The sequence below is a fragment of the Lepidochelys kempii genome, chromosome 5 (genome assembly GCF_965140265.1).
Source record: "Lepidochelys kempii isolate rLepKem1 chromosome 5, rLepKem1.hap2, whole genome shotgun sequence".
Classification (NCBI taxonomy): Eukaryota; Metazoa; Chordata; order Testudines; family Cheloniidae; genus Lepidochelys; species Lepidochelys kempii.
The window spans coordinates 100,953,526-100,971,843 of NC_133260.1; the positions used below are offsets into that span (position 1 = coordinate 100,953,526).

The following is an 18,318-nucleotide window of genomic DNA, read 5'->3' on the forward strand; positions in this document are numbered from 1 at the left end:
GTCAATAATAAAAAGATTAAATAAGATTGGTCCCAAAACCGATCCTTGAGGAACTCCACTGGTAACCTCCCTCCAGCCTGACAGTTCACCTTTCAGTAGGACCCGTTGTAGTCTCCCCTTTAACCAATTCCTTATCCACCTTTCTATTTTCCTATTGATCCCTTCAATTTTGCTGAAAAAATTTACCTCAGCCCTAGATCTAATCTAAGTTTTGAGACCTGTATGGATTTCTGTGAATCTGAGAGTGAGAGGCCAAAATTGGGCTTATAAACATAAATTGAGTTGCAACCTTAACTATGGAGCAACTGTCACCTCTCCAGGTCACTATGTTTTGGGGGAAAAAAATATAATTATCATTTTTGAGGTGGTTGGTGAAGAAGCAGAGCAGCAGGAGCTTCTGCAGGTGGGCTCCCTAGGAGCTGGGAAATAAAAAAATATTCTGCATTGGCTCTCTTGAAACAGAATCTTTTTTAAAATGTCCTTTCTGTGATTTTTAAACCAATCTCATGAATTTTGAATGCTTGGGGTTGGCAATACTGCATTCATACAATTTTGCAGTGCACTTTTTCAAACTGTGTCAAAAGTGTTTGGTCAGTTATACAGTCAGTCATGCAAGACATCCATTTAAACACTTGCCTCACATTTTGAGTGCTTACTCATGTAATCTTAGCACTCATCTTTTGATGGAACAAAATGTACTGACTGCTACAGATGGAAAGCCAATTTAAGGTTTGTCTATATAGCAAATTACTGCACAGCAAGCCAGGATGTGCACCAGCTTGCAGCACAGTAATGTCCCATGTGGACACTCCTACAGCGCACTGAAAGTCCCAGAGGGCAGCTCAGCTGTAGATTCACACTACGGGCTTGCCATGCAGTGACTTGCTGTGTAGACAAGCCTTAACTGTGCAGGTCAGGACTCATGAGCTATTTTATAAGAGTAACCACAGAAGCTCATTTAACTCTCCAAAATGATTCCACAAGCACATTACAACTTTCTAAAGATAGTGGTACCATGACACCAAGCTTGTACTGTACATACTGTAAATGGAAAACATGTAGTTTAGAGGAACATCAGAAGTGATGTTAGATACGTAGTTATACACTCTTTTTGTCATGACATTTAGACTACTAGGAAGATGGTTGCATGGTTTGTTTGGAGTAGGGCTCCTCACTCGACAGATTCCTCAACTGCAAGTAAAACATATCACATGAATATGAAATACGTTCTATCCAAGGAGAATACGAACAGTCAAATTCCTCCCCATGCACCCAACTGAAGTCACTGTATAATGCATAAAACAAAATGCTGGTTTTGTATGGACCGCTGATAGAGCGCCAGTAAAAAGCACATAATAGCGCGGGTTTGCTTTGTAAAGACCCCACAGAGGAAGCTCAAGGCTTAGGGCTGCTAGGTGAGCTGGTTACCTAAATAGCCTGTGATGATAGTGACTGGGATCTTGGTGCTGTGGCTGGGTTCAGCCTCTTCTCCCCCAACCGCCTGATCCTCTATGGGAACCAGCTCGGGGCACTCCTCCTCCTCCATGGGAGCCTGGGCCATCGCCAGCCACGGCCGCCACAGAGCAGCCTGGAGAGGGAAACAAATGTGAGGCAGGGGAGCCCTGGGCACAAACCCACACACACGCCCCCATTTCCCACGCCCCCCAATACGCACCTGCGCCCCGGGCGGGGAGGGGGAGGGGGAACGGCTCCCCCAGTAGCGCACGAGCCTTGGGGGGCTCCGCACACCTGCGTCCCTCCGCCCCTCTCCCTTGTGCGTCACGCCCACGTGATGGCTGGCCGAAGCGTCACGACGCGCCACCAGTGGCAGTAACTGCCGCCGAATCGGCGACGCCCGGCACAGGAAGAGTTAAAGAAGAAACTGCTTTTCTTGCACGCCCCCCGGGACTCCAGATGCGCATGCGTAGCTTTCTATAGCACATGCGCACACCCCAGGACGGGGATTCTCGACTCGCGTGCGCAGCCTGTTCTTTCGGCGGCCGTTCGCCTGATCAGAGTCACGGGATGATTGTCGGCTCGGCAGTTGGAGCGGCCACGTGTGTAGGGGTGGGGGGTGGAGTTAGCCGCGCGCCGCGGGGGTGGGGTGAGGGCAGCGGCTTGTCCAGGTGCGGCTGCGTGGAGCGCTGTGCGGGGCGGTGCCAGTAGTGCGGCTGGCCGTTGCTGGTGAGGGCCCGTGCTGAGCATGCGCGCGGGCAGCGTACGGCTGCTGTGCGGGCCGGTTTGCAGCCCGAGCTGACCCGAAGGCGCGTCGGCCTGGAGCGAGGTCAGCTAATAGGGGAGGGGGCGTTAGTGTCAACGAAGCACCCGAAAATCCAGGCACAGCTGCCTCTCATACCTCTGTTTTCAGCCCTAGTCCCACGTACAGGGGGCTCGCTCCGGCCGGAGGAGAACTGCCCCTGTTACTCGGGGTGCTGGAAATACCTTGGCCTGGCTAATGGGGCGGTTATATTTGTGCTTATAGTCTGATGGATCATATTCTGGTCCAAGGGAGCGGTGACCATTTCAAGTCATAGTAGATTGAGTGTCAGTGAGGGGTATCAAAAAGGCTGTATGCACTTAGAAGGCTTTAGGATGGATCCCGCTTTTTAGCGGTATGATAATAATACCAATCTGTTAAGGTTGCCAGTTTTGTTTGGACCCTATTCCTGGAGGTTTCTTCACATGCCATAATCTTTCATTCCTGGAGATTCCAGGCCAGTCCTGGAGGGTTGGTAGCCCTATAGCGCCTTTCATCCCTAGATCTCAAAACGCTTTCCAAAGGAGGACAACATTATCCCCATTTTACGGGTAGGAAAACTGAGGCACAAACTGGTGAAATGACTTGCTTAAGGTCACCTTGCAGGCTAGTGGCAGAGCTGAGAGTAGAATCCAGGTCTATTCAGTGCTCCACAGCCCTTGGGTTTAGATACAGTACTGCTTTTAGTCACAGAATGCTAATGATCACTAAAAAAAGTGCTGTGTCACAGGTCCATTCAGTCTCTTGTTCATACATTCATTTATATATATGTGTGTGTGTGTATACTGAATCGTGTAAGGGATTTAGTTATACAGATAACTAAACTGCAACCTTATGTTCCTAATACTGTTAGCCATTTTATCCCTCTCGTACAATGTTTGTATCTCACCTATTCCGTTTTTATTTTATTTAAACTATAAAATGAAATCGGTAGGGCCAGGACTGTATTATATGTATTGTTACATAGCACCCAATGCATTAATTTGATAAATAAAGCTGTTGAAAATCCATCATGCTCTCTCACAGTGCTTCTCTAGTGTTTTTTTGTCCTTTGCACCACTTTGTAACCCAAGATCTACTCTTGATCCCACCTCCTCTCGCTAGCCCTCCACTTAACACTGTTTGATTTTTAAAATGTTTCGTTATGCTGACCACTAAGATAGTCTGAGAATCATTGCCCTATTGACTACGAGAAGTCTAAATTAAATTTGGGTTTATATGGTTAAATTTGGGTTAATAAAAGTGTTCCTTTAATATCAATTATACTCTTAATCAGTGCTTCTAGTTTAATTACAAAATTTGTTTACATTTTAGTTACTACCATTATTAAGGGGAACATATAGACAAATGTTCTGAAAATTCTCAAATACGGTGGGCTCTATTATGATACCTATATAGTTTATCCTAGAACAGATAACAGTCTGGATTTCAACATAAATATCTAAAAAGAAAAGGAGTACTTGTGGCACCTTAAAGACTAACAAAATTTTTTGAGCATAAGCTTTCCTGAGCTACAGCTCACTTCATCAGATGCATTCAGATGCTGTAGCTCAGGAAAGCTTATGTTCAAATAAATTTGTTAGTCTCTAAGGTGCCACAAGTACTCCTTTTCTTTTTAGATATTTATGTTGAAATCTTTTTTTTTGCGAATACAGACTAACACGGCTGCTACTCTGAAACCTATAAATATCTAAGATTACATGATTTTATAGGACAAAGGGAAACTCATTAAGAAATCCAAAGAAAATTATCAAATCCTTTATTTACTAACAGTTTCCTTTTTGGCTTTGGTTACTATTCAACACCAATGAAGTGAAGTATATCTAATGTCCCATTCCATACATCTTGTGGTCACGCCTTCTGTGAAAGGCCAGAAGAGTTGCAAAGTGTATACTTTTTGCTTCTAACAGGGTGCCAGACTCAGAAGTCTTGGATAAACAATCGGGAACAGTAGACAGAAGCCAGTTTTGGACCTGCAGTTCCTCGTGACCACAAAAAGTAGTGAATCAAGTCAATGTATTGCAAAGTAGAAGTGTGCAGTCTCTGCTATTTGAAGGATTTTATGGTTGGTTCATGGTAAAACACAACTTTTAACATTCTTGTTTTCAGCAGAGAAGACGACATTTTGTGTGATATGGGTGTTGTCTTCATGCTGGTTGCTTTTCTGAAGGAGCATTTCTACTTCCAAACTAGAACGGCTGACGTGTCAATAAAATTTGATTATACAAATTCAGAAAAGAGGGTTGTCACAAAACTGATTTGTATGGTAAGTACTAAAAGCTTCAGAAGGACCTATGAGCTGCTTTTTGGTAGTCCAGCTCTCAAAGCCTTATATAACTCTTCAAATTAGGGGGCATTATTCCCTTTCTAAGATCCTGGAACTCTTATTCAGCCAAGTAGTCAATGGGACTACTCATGTGAGAAAGGATTGCAGAATCAGAAGCTATGTGGCACACCATTGGGATTCAAATCAGTTAGTGTATTTCTCTAAGAAGGAACCAACATGCCTGTGTTTATTATTATTATTATTATTATTTATTTTATTATATTATATTCCTTGTATTAATCACAGGCTTAAATGAGTGCCTGATTAAGAACAATTTTAGATTATTAGAAGAGATTTTTCTCAGCTTGTGCATAGCGAAAAGGGCAGGGGTGCTGAGAGCTATTTAACCAGACTAAACCCTGTATATAATGGAAACCACTTCAAGCCAGGGGGTGTGGTAGCATCCCTAGTTCCAGCACCTCTGGAAAAGGGGGATGGCATGGGAAGCTGTTGGGAACTGGCAGGCTAGGATAAATGAGTGCATGAAAGCCCATAAATCCCCTTTCAAAAATCAGACTGGATATAATGCTTAAGTTTCTGCTTTTTGGAGATGGGAGACACCTTGTATAAACCTTGCCCAGGTTAGATAAGGCAATGAAAGGAAAGGAAGAAGGTGAAAATCCAATTTACTGGTTGTTTACACTATTCCAGTTTCACATAAATAATAAATTATAAATACTTCAGACCACACTGTTCATTATTTTTCATTGGGACAAAACTATCAAATCAAAACGTTTGGTTTTGGGCTTTCTGCTGGCCTCTAAATTTCATACCCAAACATAAGAGCCTTACTTTGTACTGAAAGTCTTTGACTTGGATGGTGCTGTGCTGGCTGCTGCAGCTTTTGGTACACCTAAAGTGAAAAGTTGACAAGATAGAGTATGAAAAAAATCCTCATTTTCCTGTGAGTGTTCATTGTGAATACAGAGACTCTATTAAAGTTTCAAATGTATTGCATGATATTTACCCTAGCAAGGTAGAATGAACATAAATAAAACATGCCTGTTTAGTAGTGCAGATAATTAAAGCAAACATAGCAGAACTGAAGTCCTTTTCCTAAACAATGCAGCTGGAGTATTTATTTTAGCATGCTAGGAAGCCAGATATATTGCACACGCTTTTTATTTCAACTCTCAGAAAAGAACAGCAGGGTCGAAGATGCCAGAGTTCATTATTAATGGTTATTTATCTAGATTGTGGTGGCACTCAAACTGTGTTAGGAACTTTCTAAATGCAGAGAAGACATGGTCCCTGCCCTGAAGGACATACAGTCTGAAAAAGACAAAAATACAGAAAGGATGGAGAAAACAGATACAGTGTACAAGCAGAGAGATTGTGTGGGGGAAGCGGGGAGAGGGAGAGGTCTAAGCAAAATCAAATATACAAGTTTTTTTCATCATTCAACCTTTGTGGATCAGCTCAGAGTGGGCAGTGGATGCATGGGAGCAACTTGGAAGAAAGTGTGTGGGACTGGGAGAAGTGGACAAATGGGTTGTTGAGACTATACCATAGGTTGGGGAGAAAGGGATAATGGGCAAATAAGGAAGAGGTAGTTCTGAAGAACTTTGCAGGTGATCACAAATTGCTTGAATCTGATGTGGTGGAGAATGGAGAGCCAGTGGAGGGATTCAAAAATGGATGACAGGGTAAGAACACTGGGAAAGAAAGATGAATTTTGCAGCTGAATTTAGTAGTGAAAAGGTTACTTCTTGTAATAGCTCTTGCTAGAGCACATAATATAATGAAGTTCAAAGTCAGCAAGAGAGGAGTCATACTAAAACCTAGCACTGTGATGACAAACTTTTGAAAAGGGAACTTAACAAAAAACAAAACTGAGGAAGCTAGTTAAAGAGATCCTAAAGTAAAAGAAGGAGGAAATTAAAATTGTTAGGCTCAGTCAGTATAGAAACTTTTAAAGCATATCATAACAATCATAGTAGGCAGGCCTACTAAACAAAAACTGGTTAAATGAGTAAGTTAATTATAATTTATATGCCTTATTTATAAACAGAAAATTCTGACAGTCTTAACAATAGTCTTGTGACTGCAATATATTTATTGCTCCTTTTTTTTGTTCCTGTTGTTCCTTTGTTTACTTAAACGTCTCTAGAGTGCAAACTTCTCAGACCAGCAATTGTGTGTATTCTGTATTTGGAAAGCACCCAGCACACACAATGTGGGTGCTATTGGAAATAAAAAATACATTGCCAGGTTCAAGAGTTGATTTGAGCCAAGTGGTTATCCTTCAGAAAATGGAATTCAAGCCTAATGAAACCAATAGGTAGGCAGGTAAATTCTAAGGTGGAAATTAGAGTCTAGATCCTGCAAACACATAAGCATATGCTTAATTTTACCCATGAGTGACCTCACAGAGGTTAAGGGAACTACTGACATGTAAACTTAAGTAGGTGCATAGTGTTTGCAGCATCAAATAACGGACAGCACAAAGAAGGCTGAATTGTTTCCATTTTTTACTTCAGTTTTCACTAAAAAGATTAACTGTGCTTAGGTATTTAATACAATTAATATTAACAACAAAGGGGAAGTATCTTGGATGAGAATAGAGAAAGAACAGATTAAAGAATACTTAGATAAGTTAGATGTATTCAAGTTGGTAGGGCCTGATGAAACTCACCCTAGGGTACTTAAGGAACTAGTTTAAGTAATCTCTGAATCATTGGCAGTTATCTTTGAGAACTCATGGAGGATGGTTGGAGAAGGGCAAACATTGTACCTATTTTTAAAAAGGGTGGAAAGGAGGACCTGTGAAATTATAGATAAGACAGTCTAACTTTGATACCTACAAAGATACTGGAACAAATTATTAAACAATCAAATTTGTTCAAACCTGGAGAATAATAAGGTGATAAGTAATAGCCAACATGGAATCGTCAAGATCAAAACATGCCAAACCAATCCAATTTCCTTCTTTGACAAGGTTACTGGCCTAGCATATGAAGGGAATTAGAAGATATGATATATTTGATTTTAGTAAGACATTTGATACAGTCTGACATGACATTCTCATAAGCAAACTAGGGAAGTAATAGTCTTGAGATTAAGTTACTATGAGGTGGGTACACAACTGATTGAAAGACATTACTCAGAGCATGCAATAATTCCCAGTGTTCCTTGGAGGAGTACCTTGTGGGTCTGTCTTGGGTCTGATACTAATAAATATTTTCATTAGTTACTTGGATGTAGAGAGTATGCTTATAAGATTTGTAGATGACAAAACACTTCAGAAGACAGGGTCAGAATTTGAGTGATCTTAGTAATTTGGAGAATTGGTCTGAAATCAATGAGATGAAATTCAATGAAGACAAGTGCAAAGTACTACACTCAAGATGGAAAAATCAAATGCACAAATACAACATGGGGAATACCTGGCTAAGCAGCAGTACTGCAGAAAGGATTTGTGGGTTATAGTGGCTCACAAATTGAATGTTAGTCAACAATGTGCTGCTGCAGCAAAAAGGCAAATGTCATCCTGGGATGTATTAGCAGGAATGTTGCAAGCAAGACATAAGAAGTAATACTTCCCCTCTACTCAGCACAGATAAGGCCTCAACGGGAGTATTGTGTCCAGTTCTGGGTACAACACTTCAGGAAAGACGTGGACTAATTGGAGAAAGTCCAGAGGACAGCAACAAAAATGATAAAAGGTTTGGAAAACATGACCGACGAAGAAAGATTGAAAGAGTTGGATATGTTTAGTCTAGAGAAGACAAGCTTGAGGGGGATACATATTTGCAAAATTGAACTCCAAAATTGCAAAATTGAACTCCATGGAACTAGTTGTGAGTAAGGTTCATTGTGCATAAGTGTTTGCCAGGATGGATGCTTATATACTTTGGGGAAGAGGAGCATACAAAATTAGGTCCTTATCTTGCAAACACTTATTCATAGATTATGACTGCATATGATTAACCTTTGAACTCAGTAAGACTACTCCATGCGTAAGGATAAGCATCAAAATGTTTGCAAGATCAGAGTCTGAGAGATCATTCACACATATTTTATTATAGTATACAGATGGGAAAAGCATGGGGAAGAATATATGTATAAAATGCAAACCCTAAAGGGGTCAGACATACCCACTGAATGATTTAATGATGTTGCTTTTTTATTACTTTTTTACCATTTTTATTTGCTTATTAATAGCTCTCTTATGCTGTTTTATCATCTTTTAACTGCAGTGTCTTAAGTGCCTCAGCAGAGGGCACTTTAAAAAAGAGTTGTTTTTATTTATCAATTAAATACCTACTCAAATGATTCATGTGACCTGACCAAGCAGGTTGCTTATTTGTAATGTTTTAGGTTTTGGGGGTATGGGGGGTAGGAGATGATAACAGGGAAGGAGTTGTTGTTTTTTTTTATATTTCCTCTGTTGAGTTTGTGTTTCTTATGAAGATAACCAAAGAAAGTTTTCAACAAAGAATTATTTTTTAAAAGTAACAATTGAATGCTTTCACACCTCCCATCCTTCTCCTCTCTTAAATTTTTGCAACTTCCCCTGGAGGCATGAAAATGCCACTGATTGTTAGTGTGACTATCCGTAATGTCAGGTTTCAGAGGAACAGCCGTGTTAGTCTGTATTCGCAAAAAGAAAAGGAGTACTTGTGGCACCTTAGAGACTAACCAATTTATTTGAGCATGAGCTTTCGTGAGCTACAGCTCACTTCATCAGATGTTTACCGTGGAAACTGCAGCAGACTTTATATACATTATATATATATATATATATATATAATATATATATATATGATTTCTGTGTGTATATAAAGTCTGCTGCAGTTTCCACGGTAAACATCTGATGAAGTGAGCTGTAGCTCACGAAAGCTCATGCTCAAATAAATTGGTTAGTCTCTAAGGTGCCACAAGTACTCCTTTTCTTTATCCGTAATGTCTACATACAAAGGAAAAAGGAAATCAGAGGGTTGTAAAATTAGCTTAGTTCCCTTTCTGAAGCTGCAATGGCACCAAAATGAAATTTTAAAAAGTGTATGGTTTTAAGTTTCACATGCTCTTCTAAGTATATTTCTTTACTACTCTATTTCCACTGATTTTAGTGCTTCGCTAGGGCTTTAGAGCAATTAAAAAAATGAATCTTGATTAATCACATTGTTAAACAAGGGAATACCATTTATTTAAATATTTTTGGGTGTTTTCTACATTTTCAAATATATTGATTTCAATTGCAACACAGAATACAAAGTATATAATGCTCACTTTATATTTATTTTTGATTACAAATATTTTCACTATAAAATACAAAAGAAATAGTATTTTTCAATTCACCTCATACAAGTACTGTAGTGCAATCTCTTTATCATGGAAATTGAACTTACAAGTATAGAATTATGTACAAAAAATAATTTCACTGAAAAATAAAACAAAGTAAAACTTTAGAGCCTACAAGTCCACTCAGTCCTACTTCTGCCAGTAGCTCAGACAACCAAGGCCTTGTCTACCCTGCCACTTTACACTGCTGCAACTTTCTTGCTCACGGGTGTGAAAAAACGCCCCCCTGAGCACTGCGAGTTTCAGCATTGTGAAGAGGCAGTGTAGATAGTGCACCAGTGCAGGGAGCTACTCCCCTTGCGGGGGTGTGTTTTTTACAGCGCTGGGAGAGTTCTCCGAGGGCTGGTGCCGCGACTACAGAGCCACGCTAATGTGCTTCTGCGGCAGCGCTTTAACATTGCTAGTGAAGACATGCCTCAAATCTGGTTACAATTTACAGGAGATAATGCTGCCCGTTTCTTGTTTACAATGTCACCTGAAAGTGAAAACAGGTGTTCGTATGGCACTGTTGTAGCCAGCGTGGCAAGATATTTATATGCCTGATCCACTAAAGATTCATATGTCCCTTCATCTTCAACCACCATTACATAGGACATGCGTCCATGCTGATGATGGGTGCTGCTCGATAACGATCCAAAGCAGAGCAGACCAATGCTTGTTCATTTTTATCATCTGAGTCAGATGCCACCAGCAAAAGGTTGATTTTCTTTTTTGGTGGTTCGGGTTCTATAGTTTCCGCATCTGAGTGTTGCTCTTTTAAGACTTCTGAAAGCATGCTCCACACCTTGTCCCTCTCAGATTTTGGAAGGCACTTCTGATTCTTAAACCTTGGGTCGAGTGCTGTAGCTATTTTTAGAAATCTCACATTGGTATCTTCTTTGTGTTTTGTCAAATCTGCTATGAAAGTGTTCTTAAAATGAACATGTGCTGAGCCATCATCCCAGACTGCTATAACATGAAATTTATGGCAGAATGTGCGTATAACAGAGCCAAAGGCATACAGTTCTCTCCCAAGGAGTTCAGTCACTAATTAATGCACTGGTTTTTAACGAGCATCGAATGGTGGCCGAAGCATGACGGGGCATGCAAATGTTTAGCATATCTGTAAATACCTTGCAACGCTGGGTACAAAAGTGACATGTGAACGCCTGTTCTCACTTTCAGGTGACATTGTAAATAAGAAGCGGGCAGCATCATCTCATGTAAATGTAAACAAACTTGTTTGTCTTAGCGATTGGCTGAACAAGAAGTTGGGCTGAGTGGACTTGTAGGCTCTAAAGTTTTACATTGTTTTGTTTTTGAGAGCAGTTATGTAACAAAGAAAATCTGCATTTGTAAGTTACACTTTCTGGATAAAGAGATTGCACTACAGTATTTGTATGAGGTTAATTGAAAAATACTATTTCTTTTGTGTATCATTTTTACAGTGAAAATATTTGTAATAAAATAATACAAAGTGAGAACTGTACACTTTGAATTCTGTGTTGTAATAGAAATCAGTATATTTGAAAAAGTAGAAAACCATTCAAAATGTTTAATACATTTCAATTGGTATTCTATTGTTTAACAGTGCGATTAATTGTGATTAATTTTTTTAGTTGCTATTCATTTTTTTGAGTTAATTGCGTGAGTTAACTGCTATTAATTGACAGCCCTACTTCCTACTGTTACTGATAAGGACTAGTAAAATACTTATTTTCTGAAGTTCATGGGCTAAATTCTGCTCTGTTAACTTTATGTAAGTCAGGAGTAAATATACTGATTTTCTGGAGTTAATTGGGATTTATATCAATGTAAATTAGAGCAAAATTTGACACTTTTCTATATTTATATAAAACAAGAGTGTCCAATTATACTGTCCACTCTATATTTCTCTGTCTTTTTCTTGCATTAGTGTAATGGGTGAAACATCACCAAATCCCTCAGACAGAGGGTTTTCTAGCAGTTGGACTGTTAGAGCAACTGGAAAATGAATCTTCCTATTGGCACAAATGCATCTTACAGGCTATCAGGTAATTACTGGAATCTGGAATTAAGCACTGTAGTGTATGTGCTAAGGGCCCAAACTTTCTTCCATTAAAGTTATTGGCAAAACTTCCATTTACTTCAATGAGAGCAGGATGAGATTGACATGAGAATCCTTTCTTGCCTAAAGATGTAGGGCACAAAAAAGTCTCTGCCCTCCCTTTTTATTCTGAGCAGCAAAGGCAAATTTAATGATAAAATATTACACTGCTTTGTCTATCATACGTATACCAATACTGTGCCACTCAGCAGTTTGCACACAGTAACTGATTCTCTGCAGGTATATCACTGGTAATGAAGGAGTGATAATTGCCTGCTTACTGTGAGATTGTTGAGGGGAAAAAGGGGTTTGGAAATGCCTGTCGTGTAAAATACCACTAGATGGCACCTTGAAATACAGATCATATAGTCTATGGGTTGAACAGTTTTCTTCAGCTGTAGATGTTGCCTGTCTTCTAGTCAGCATTTTGATCCTTGGCATCTCATTGGCACTTTCCAAATTGCTGCCTTAGGGCCAGATCCAGCTTCCTTCGATTTCTATGGGATCACGATTAGGCCCTAAGGCCTTCTGTACACTGGGGACATTTTTCAGAATATTCAAACCAGTTTTAAAACCAGTTGGAACACTAGGATAGACAAGACTATAGACCAGTTTTAAAAATGGGTCCATCAGCCTGTGCTTTGTCCATACTCTGGTGCTCCAATCAATTTTAAAACTGTTTTGAATTTTTTGGTAAATTTCCTTGATGCAGACAAGACCTAAGAGTGCAGGGAACAGTAAATGAAAAAAATGTTTAGCAGCTTCTGCTGTTCACACGTACTTTTGGAGTAAGTTCCTGATCACTCACCTTTTCAAAAAAAGAGAGCAGCGATTGCTGTGCTGTAATTATGTATGCTGTGTATTTGCTAAATATACCAGTGGTTTGGAGACTTTTATTTTTATAGGTATTCTTTTCTGCATGTAATCAATAAAATACTTTTAACTTACAAGAACATTTCTCTGTGCTTCTCAAGGACCTAGCTATGTGCACTTAATTGTTGCAGACAGCAAAACAGACACTTGCAATATAGACTGCAGGATATATACAAATATATCTTTAATTATTAATGGTAGTACTGATTAATCAGTTAGCAGTGGACAGCTTTGAACTGTATGTCTCAGGGGACTCCATTAGACAAGCAAGGACTGTAGAGGTCCATGCTCCCATGCCATTTGAGCTGTTACGATAAAACACTTGCTGAACTTTACTCAACAATTCCCTCCCACCCCTTTTTCGTAAGTAGAACAGGGTCTGAAGCATTTATTCAGCTGTTCTTGAACACTTAGAAATGCTGAAAATACATCTAGAAAAATACATAGCGTACTGAATAAAATGAACTTAATTTAACAGGAATTTTAAAAATGATTTTTAAAAAGAAAGAGCAGCAAGGATCAATTCCCTCTGTGGGTCCTGTAGAAGAAGAAAAGGAAAAATTATAAAACATTTTTACAGTATAAAGTACTACAGCTAACACAGATGAATTAGGGAATGAATGGGGAATTGCCTCCTGTTATTTCTGTTCCATTACATTGTGTTTTCTTATCTTTCTGTCTTTAGATTGTGAGCTTCTTGGAGTAGGGACTGATGCTTCTTGAATGTTTGGAAAGTGCCTAGCACATTGTGGATGCTACCATAAACAAATAATGAAATATAGGGTTTTACAATACCCAGTATTACTAGTCTGTACAGTACTTTTTAGGAATATCAAGGGTTTGACTTTCCACTGTGCCCAAGCTGTATGTGGTCACAGTCAAGGGAGTGTGCTGTCAGGGAGCTGATTGTGACTCCCTGATTCATAGCTGTCTGCCTCTGGCACAAATTAAAGTTGCTGAAAAGCAGCTGTACCTTATGCAAGGACTACACCAGTGGAAAGCAAATTTTTTTTTAAAAAAGCTGTAAAATGTCCTTTTAAGCTAACACTCCCCCTCCCCAAATGAAGGGAAAGAAGGAGGAACAAGAAGTACAATAGTGAATATAATTACACCACTATACAGAACCAACTTCTGGTTACTGTACAATGGTAACTAGTATATGTCTCTGTCTCTCACCCCTTTGTTACACATAGCTTGATTCAGTAACATATATGTACAAATTTATACCAGTAAAAATGCATATTAAGTAAAGATCCAGTATCGTCTCATCCTGTGGAAATTGGGACATACTGGAAGGAGAAAAACGTTTCCTCCTCTATTTCTTGTGTTAATGTAATCCTGGCTCTAAGTTATAATGAGAGTTCACCTTTCAGCTGGTACACGATTGGAACGATCATCTTTGAGGATTTAGTTGTACCTACCACTCACTGGAGCATGACATTTATTTAACAACAGGATCTATTTTATCATCCCGTATTACTCCTTTGAGTATTCACACCCAGAAAGGATTTTATTTGTTGTGTACAAAGAATGGCGGAAACAACTTAGAAAATGGCCATAATTTTTCTTAAGAGGCTGCATGGAAACATTTTGTCCCCAGAAGAAGGATGGGATCAGAACTGAATCGTAGAGATCCTCACTGGAAGAATCCCTTTAATCTAATGTAATGGTTTTCTTGCAAGCCCAGAGTCCGCTGGAAGTTGCTTTCAGTACAAGCGAGAGTGACACCTACTGAGAAGAGTCAGCCTCCTTCAGAGTCTGCAAAGATTCGTTTCTTCCAGTTGTGCAAGAGGAAGCCGAAATATTAGCAAAGTTTCCAAACAGCATGGGAGACAGACGCTTTGCTCTCTCTCCGGTTACCGTGGGGGAACTAGTCCATCCTTAGTGCCTATTTAAATTCCCATCTTCCTGCTTGAACCCCTCTGGACCAGTCAAACATATCGAAGCAGGTTTCTAACAAGTCGAAAAGCTATATTCAGAATGAGGGCTGAATTTCCAGCCGCCTATCAAGGGACCATTATAGTCCCTGTTATAAAATTGGAGCCGGGCAGGATCCTTACCAGAATTACCAAACGGGAGGGCTTGATGGGGAAGGATGCCCAGGCAGCTCCGGGTATTTTGATTTTCAGCGCACCGGGAGCCCCGGAATTGGGCAGGCTGGTCTCTAGAGGGTAAGTCAGTAGCTGAGCCCTCCCACTTGGCCAATTTCAGTGAGGAAGGTGAAATGCGGAAGTTTCCACCCAGAACTGTCAGATGAAAGTCTCTCTTTAGCCCTTGGTATGGTACACATCATAAACGCCCTGGGTGGACATTACCAGCCTCTCCCCTCCTAGGGATCTTAAAATCCGAGGGACGCTGTCAAGCATGGCCACTTTACCCGCAGCTGACAGAAGGGCGTTTGCCCTGAAAATCAACAGGTAAGAGACTTTTCGTGACCTCTAAACTTTCCGTGGCGGGGGTGGGGAAGGCAGCAGCTCTGCATGCGAGAAGATGAATGATTCGGGTGTGGGTTCCCTGTCCCACCGAGACCTCGGGCGTGGAGCCATCTGCACGCCCCTGATAGCTAAGGAGCTCTGCCAAAGTTTCCCTCCTATGGAGGGAGGCTCCGGCTCGGTGGGTTAAGTTTAAAGCATGTCTCTCGCATCGTGAATTTTGCTTTATAAGACAATGGACACCTCACATTTTAAAGTCTCGTTCTTGTTCACTCTTGGCACAGCAGTATCCTTGGCTAGACTCAACTTGTTTTGTTTTGTTTTGTCTCCTGAAGAAGCTCGCTCTAGAAATCCCCTCCCTGGAAAAACTGATCATTTGTGTGTGTGTTGGTTCTTTATTCACTCGGCATACTGGGTTTATTTTTCTGACAGGTAGGACATGTCAGATGCCTCACGTGGTTTGCTACTAAGGTTTAATTCCTTTGTCAGGACAAGCCCTGCGTCCGCTTGAAAACTCTGCTCCTCACATAGTGGGGTGAGGTTTTATATGTATGAGATCCCCTCTTCAGATGGAAGAGCCTAAATGGTTTTATGACTGTGATGATACTTTTGCAACACAAGGTTTTTCTTTATATGCAGTTAGTATTAAGATGACACCTAGCATTTTTCTCACATGCTGCCTTTTTATATTATGAATCACCAGAGGATTTAAAATGAAAAATGTGATTCTAATTTTTACCCTGTCAAGACTAACCTTAAACTCCACTATGCCATCCTTTTACTGCTAATCTTTCATTCTCATAGAGTTTAAACTGTGGCCTTTTCTCAGAGGCAAGTACTGATTGTTCAGCTGGTGTGTGTGTTATGGTAGCATTGAGAAATCAAGACATTTATTTTGGTGTTGTTAGGCTAAGAGAAAATACAGGGCCTCTTTTGTACAGCCTAATTATCTCACTACAAAAGCCTCAGTTCCAGGTAGTTGGTTTTAAAAACAAATTAACTGAGTTTGCCAATATGTCTAAGAACAAACAGGATAATGATTTTATTACTGACAGTGAGCAAGACCATCTCTGTGCCAGAGCGCCCCCCCACCCCAAAATGCATAGAACCCCACTTCCTCAGCAATTTGTCGAAAGAGATGGCGTTTACAGTTATTAAGGAAAACGATTATATTATCATACATATACGTCTTTCCCATGATAATTGTCCCATCACAAATTGCACATCATTTTACCTTTCCAAACCCTTCAAGAGTTCATTTCAAGTTGCTGGAAGAATATATTCTTTACAACCGTGTGGGATTATATTGAAAGATTTTCCAAAGGATGACTTAATCCAACACTCTTTTCTTTGGCAAATTTTCCATTGACTTCAGCAGGACCTTTGTTTGAGTAAGGAGTGAAGGACTGGGTCGTATTACAGTTTCTCTACCTTTAGGGCCAGATTCATCAGTCACTCTGGCTGCTTTTTGCTGCTTTTATACTGTTTACAGTTACTTTGTATTGCCAAAGCTGCTGAAGCATACCAGTGAAATTGGCCTTATGCATTATCTATCCAAGCCTCATTTAAGATTGGCTAAAGAGAAAAATTGTGAAATTAGACCAATAGTTTTGTTTTCCTTTTAAATTTGTCTTATAGTTTGCAGTGTCAATGCTGAATGTTTGTGTAGTGAAACAAACAAAGATTGAAATCCATCATGTTCTGAATCTATGATCATAATTTAACAATAATTAGATTTAGTTTACAAGCATTATTCAGGAATGGTTCTGTTCTATAGAGCTGACATATGTGAAAAGTGACGAGAATGGTAAAAGTTGTGTATATTTACTAGCAGAAATTATGTTCTAGTCCCCTCTTCAAAAGTGACAGATTACTATTATATGGACCAAATCCTATTTGCCGTGTTATGTGAATTATTCCATTGACAGTAGCACTTGGCTCTTGGTCTTCAACAAAAGCAAACTTCATGCACAGCAGCAATGTTCGCTTTTTTTTTTCAAGAGACACTGTCAAGATAAGTAACTGTAAATCAATGGGCTAATTCGTCAGCCCATGCAGCATAGAACATGCTCCAGCCGTGGAATTCTAATCTCCTTTCTTCAGGGTTTTGGTTTTATTCCTTCAAAATGAAACATTTAAACACAAATTCAATTTACCAGTCGTCTCCTTTCCCCTGAGGGGGCTTCTGGAAGGGCCTATCTGCTCCCTATTGGATTACTCTCTACAGGCCTCCTGTCTGGGAGTTAGGCAAGCCTCTCCTCTCCCTTCTTATTCCTAGCCTGCTCCCTGCAGCATTCTACAGGACATCTGCCTGAGAATCCTATATAACCTGGGTTCTTTCCTTTGCCCCAGGGTCTCCTGTAGGAGCCTGCCTATTTCCTGCTTCTATCCAGCAGAACTGAACTACTTGCTGGTACTTCTTAATTATTTACTTTATTATTATTTATTTGTATCACTGTAGCACCTAGCAGCAGTGCTTAAAGTGTGCCTGCTTGCAACAGCTCTCAGACGGGTGAAATAAACTTTATATTAAGCCCCCTCTGATTGGCTGTTTTCCCCACCTCCTGGCCTAGAGCAGCCAGTCTCCCCTCTGGAGGCAACACCATTCTCGCAGGAGGGACATGCCAGAAGAAAAAGCCCAGCAGCTCAGAATGGCTCCACTCTCTCCTCTCCTCTGCCCTTGCCTCCCCTTTCGTCCCCTCTTATGAGCAATAGGATGGCAGTTCTACTCCTCCCGCCTCTTCTTTCCCTCCCTGCAACACCAGCCCTGGGAAGAGAAAGAGGGGACCCTACTACAGCCCCCCAGGCCTGGGAGAGGGGACTGGAGAACCCCAAGAGCTCAGGAGGAGCAGAGGTGAGGCTGAGGGGGAAGAATTGATGGGGCTGAGGTTGCAGGAGAGAGGTTTGGTGGAGGGCAGGAGGACAGCCAGAAGTGATGTCACTTTCATTTCTGTAGAAAGTGATTGACACCCCAGCTGCCACCATTATGTAAGCACTGCCTAGGGGCCCTAGTTAAGAACCAGGACCCAATTCTGCTAGATGCTGTACAAACAGAACAAAA

The 18,318-nt window shown here is 40.5% G+C and overlaps 2 protein-coding genes across 2 annotated transcripts in view; one reads left to right on the forward strand and one right to left on the reverse strand.

Annotated features, from left to right (window-relative positions):
- Window positions 1–1,955, reverse strand: part of LOC140911680 (zinc-regulated GTPase metalloprotein activator 1C-like) — a 42,604-nt gene extending 40,649 nt beyond the window's left edge. Inside the window, 2 exon segments of the mRNA XM_073345210.1 lie at window positions 1,429–1,588; window positions 1,676–1,955. Of these exon segments, the coding sequence (XP_073201311.1) occupies window positions 1,429–1,561 (133 nt within the window). The 5' untranslated portion in view covers window positions 1,562–1,588; window positions 1,676–1,955.
- Window positions 1,956–15,040: 13,085 nt separating this feature from the next.
- Window positions 15,041–18,318, forward strand: part of DOCK8 (dedicator of cytokinesis 8) — a 132,302-nt gene continuing 129,024 nt past the window's right edge. The window contains exon 1 of the mRNA XM_073345216.1: window positions 15,041–15,242. Within this exon, the coding sequence (XP_073201317.1) occupies window positions 15,190–15,242 (53 nt within the window). The 5' untranslated portion in view covers window positions 15,041–15,189. The remainder of the gene's footprint in view (window positions 15,243–18,318) is intronic.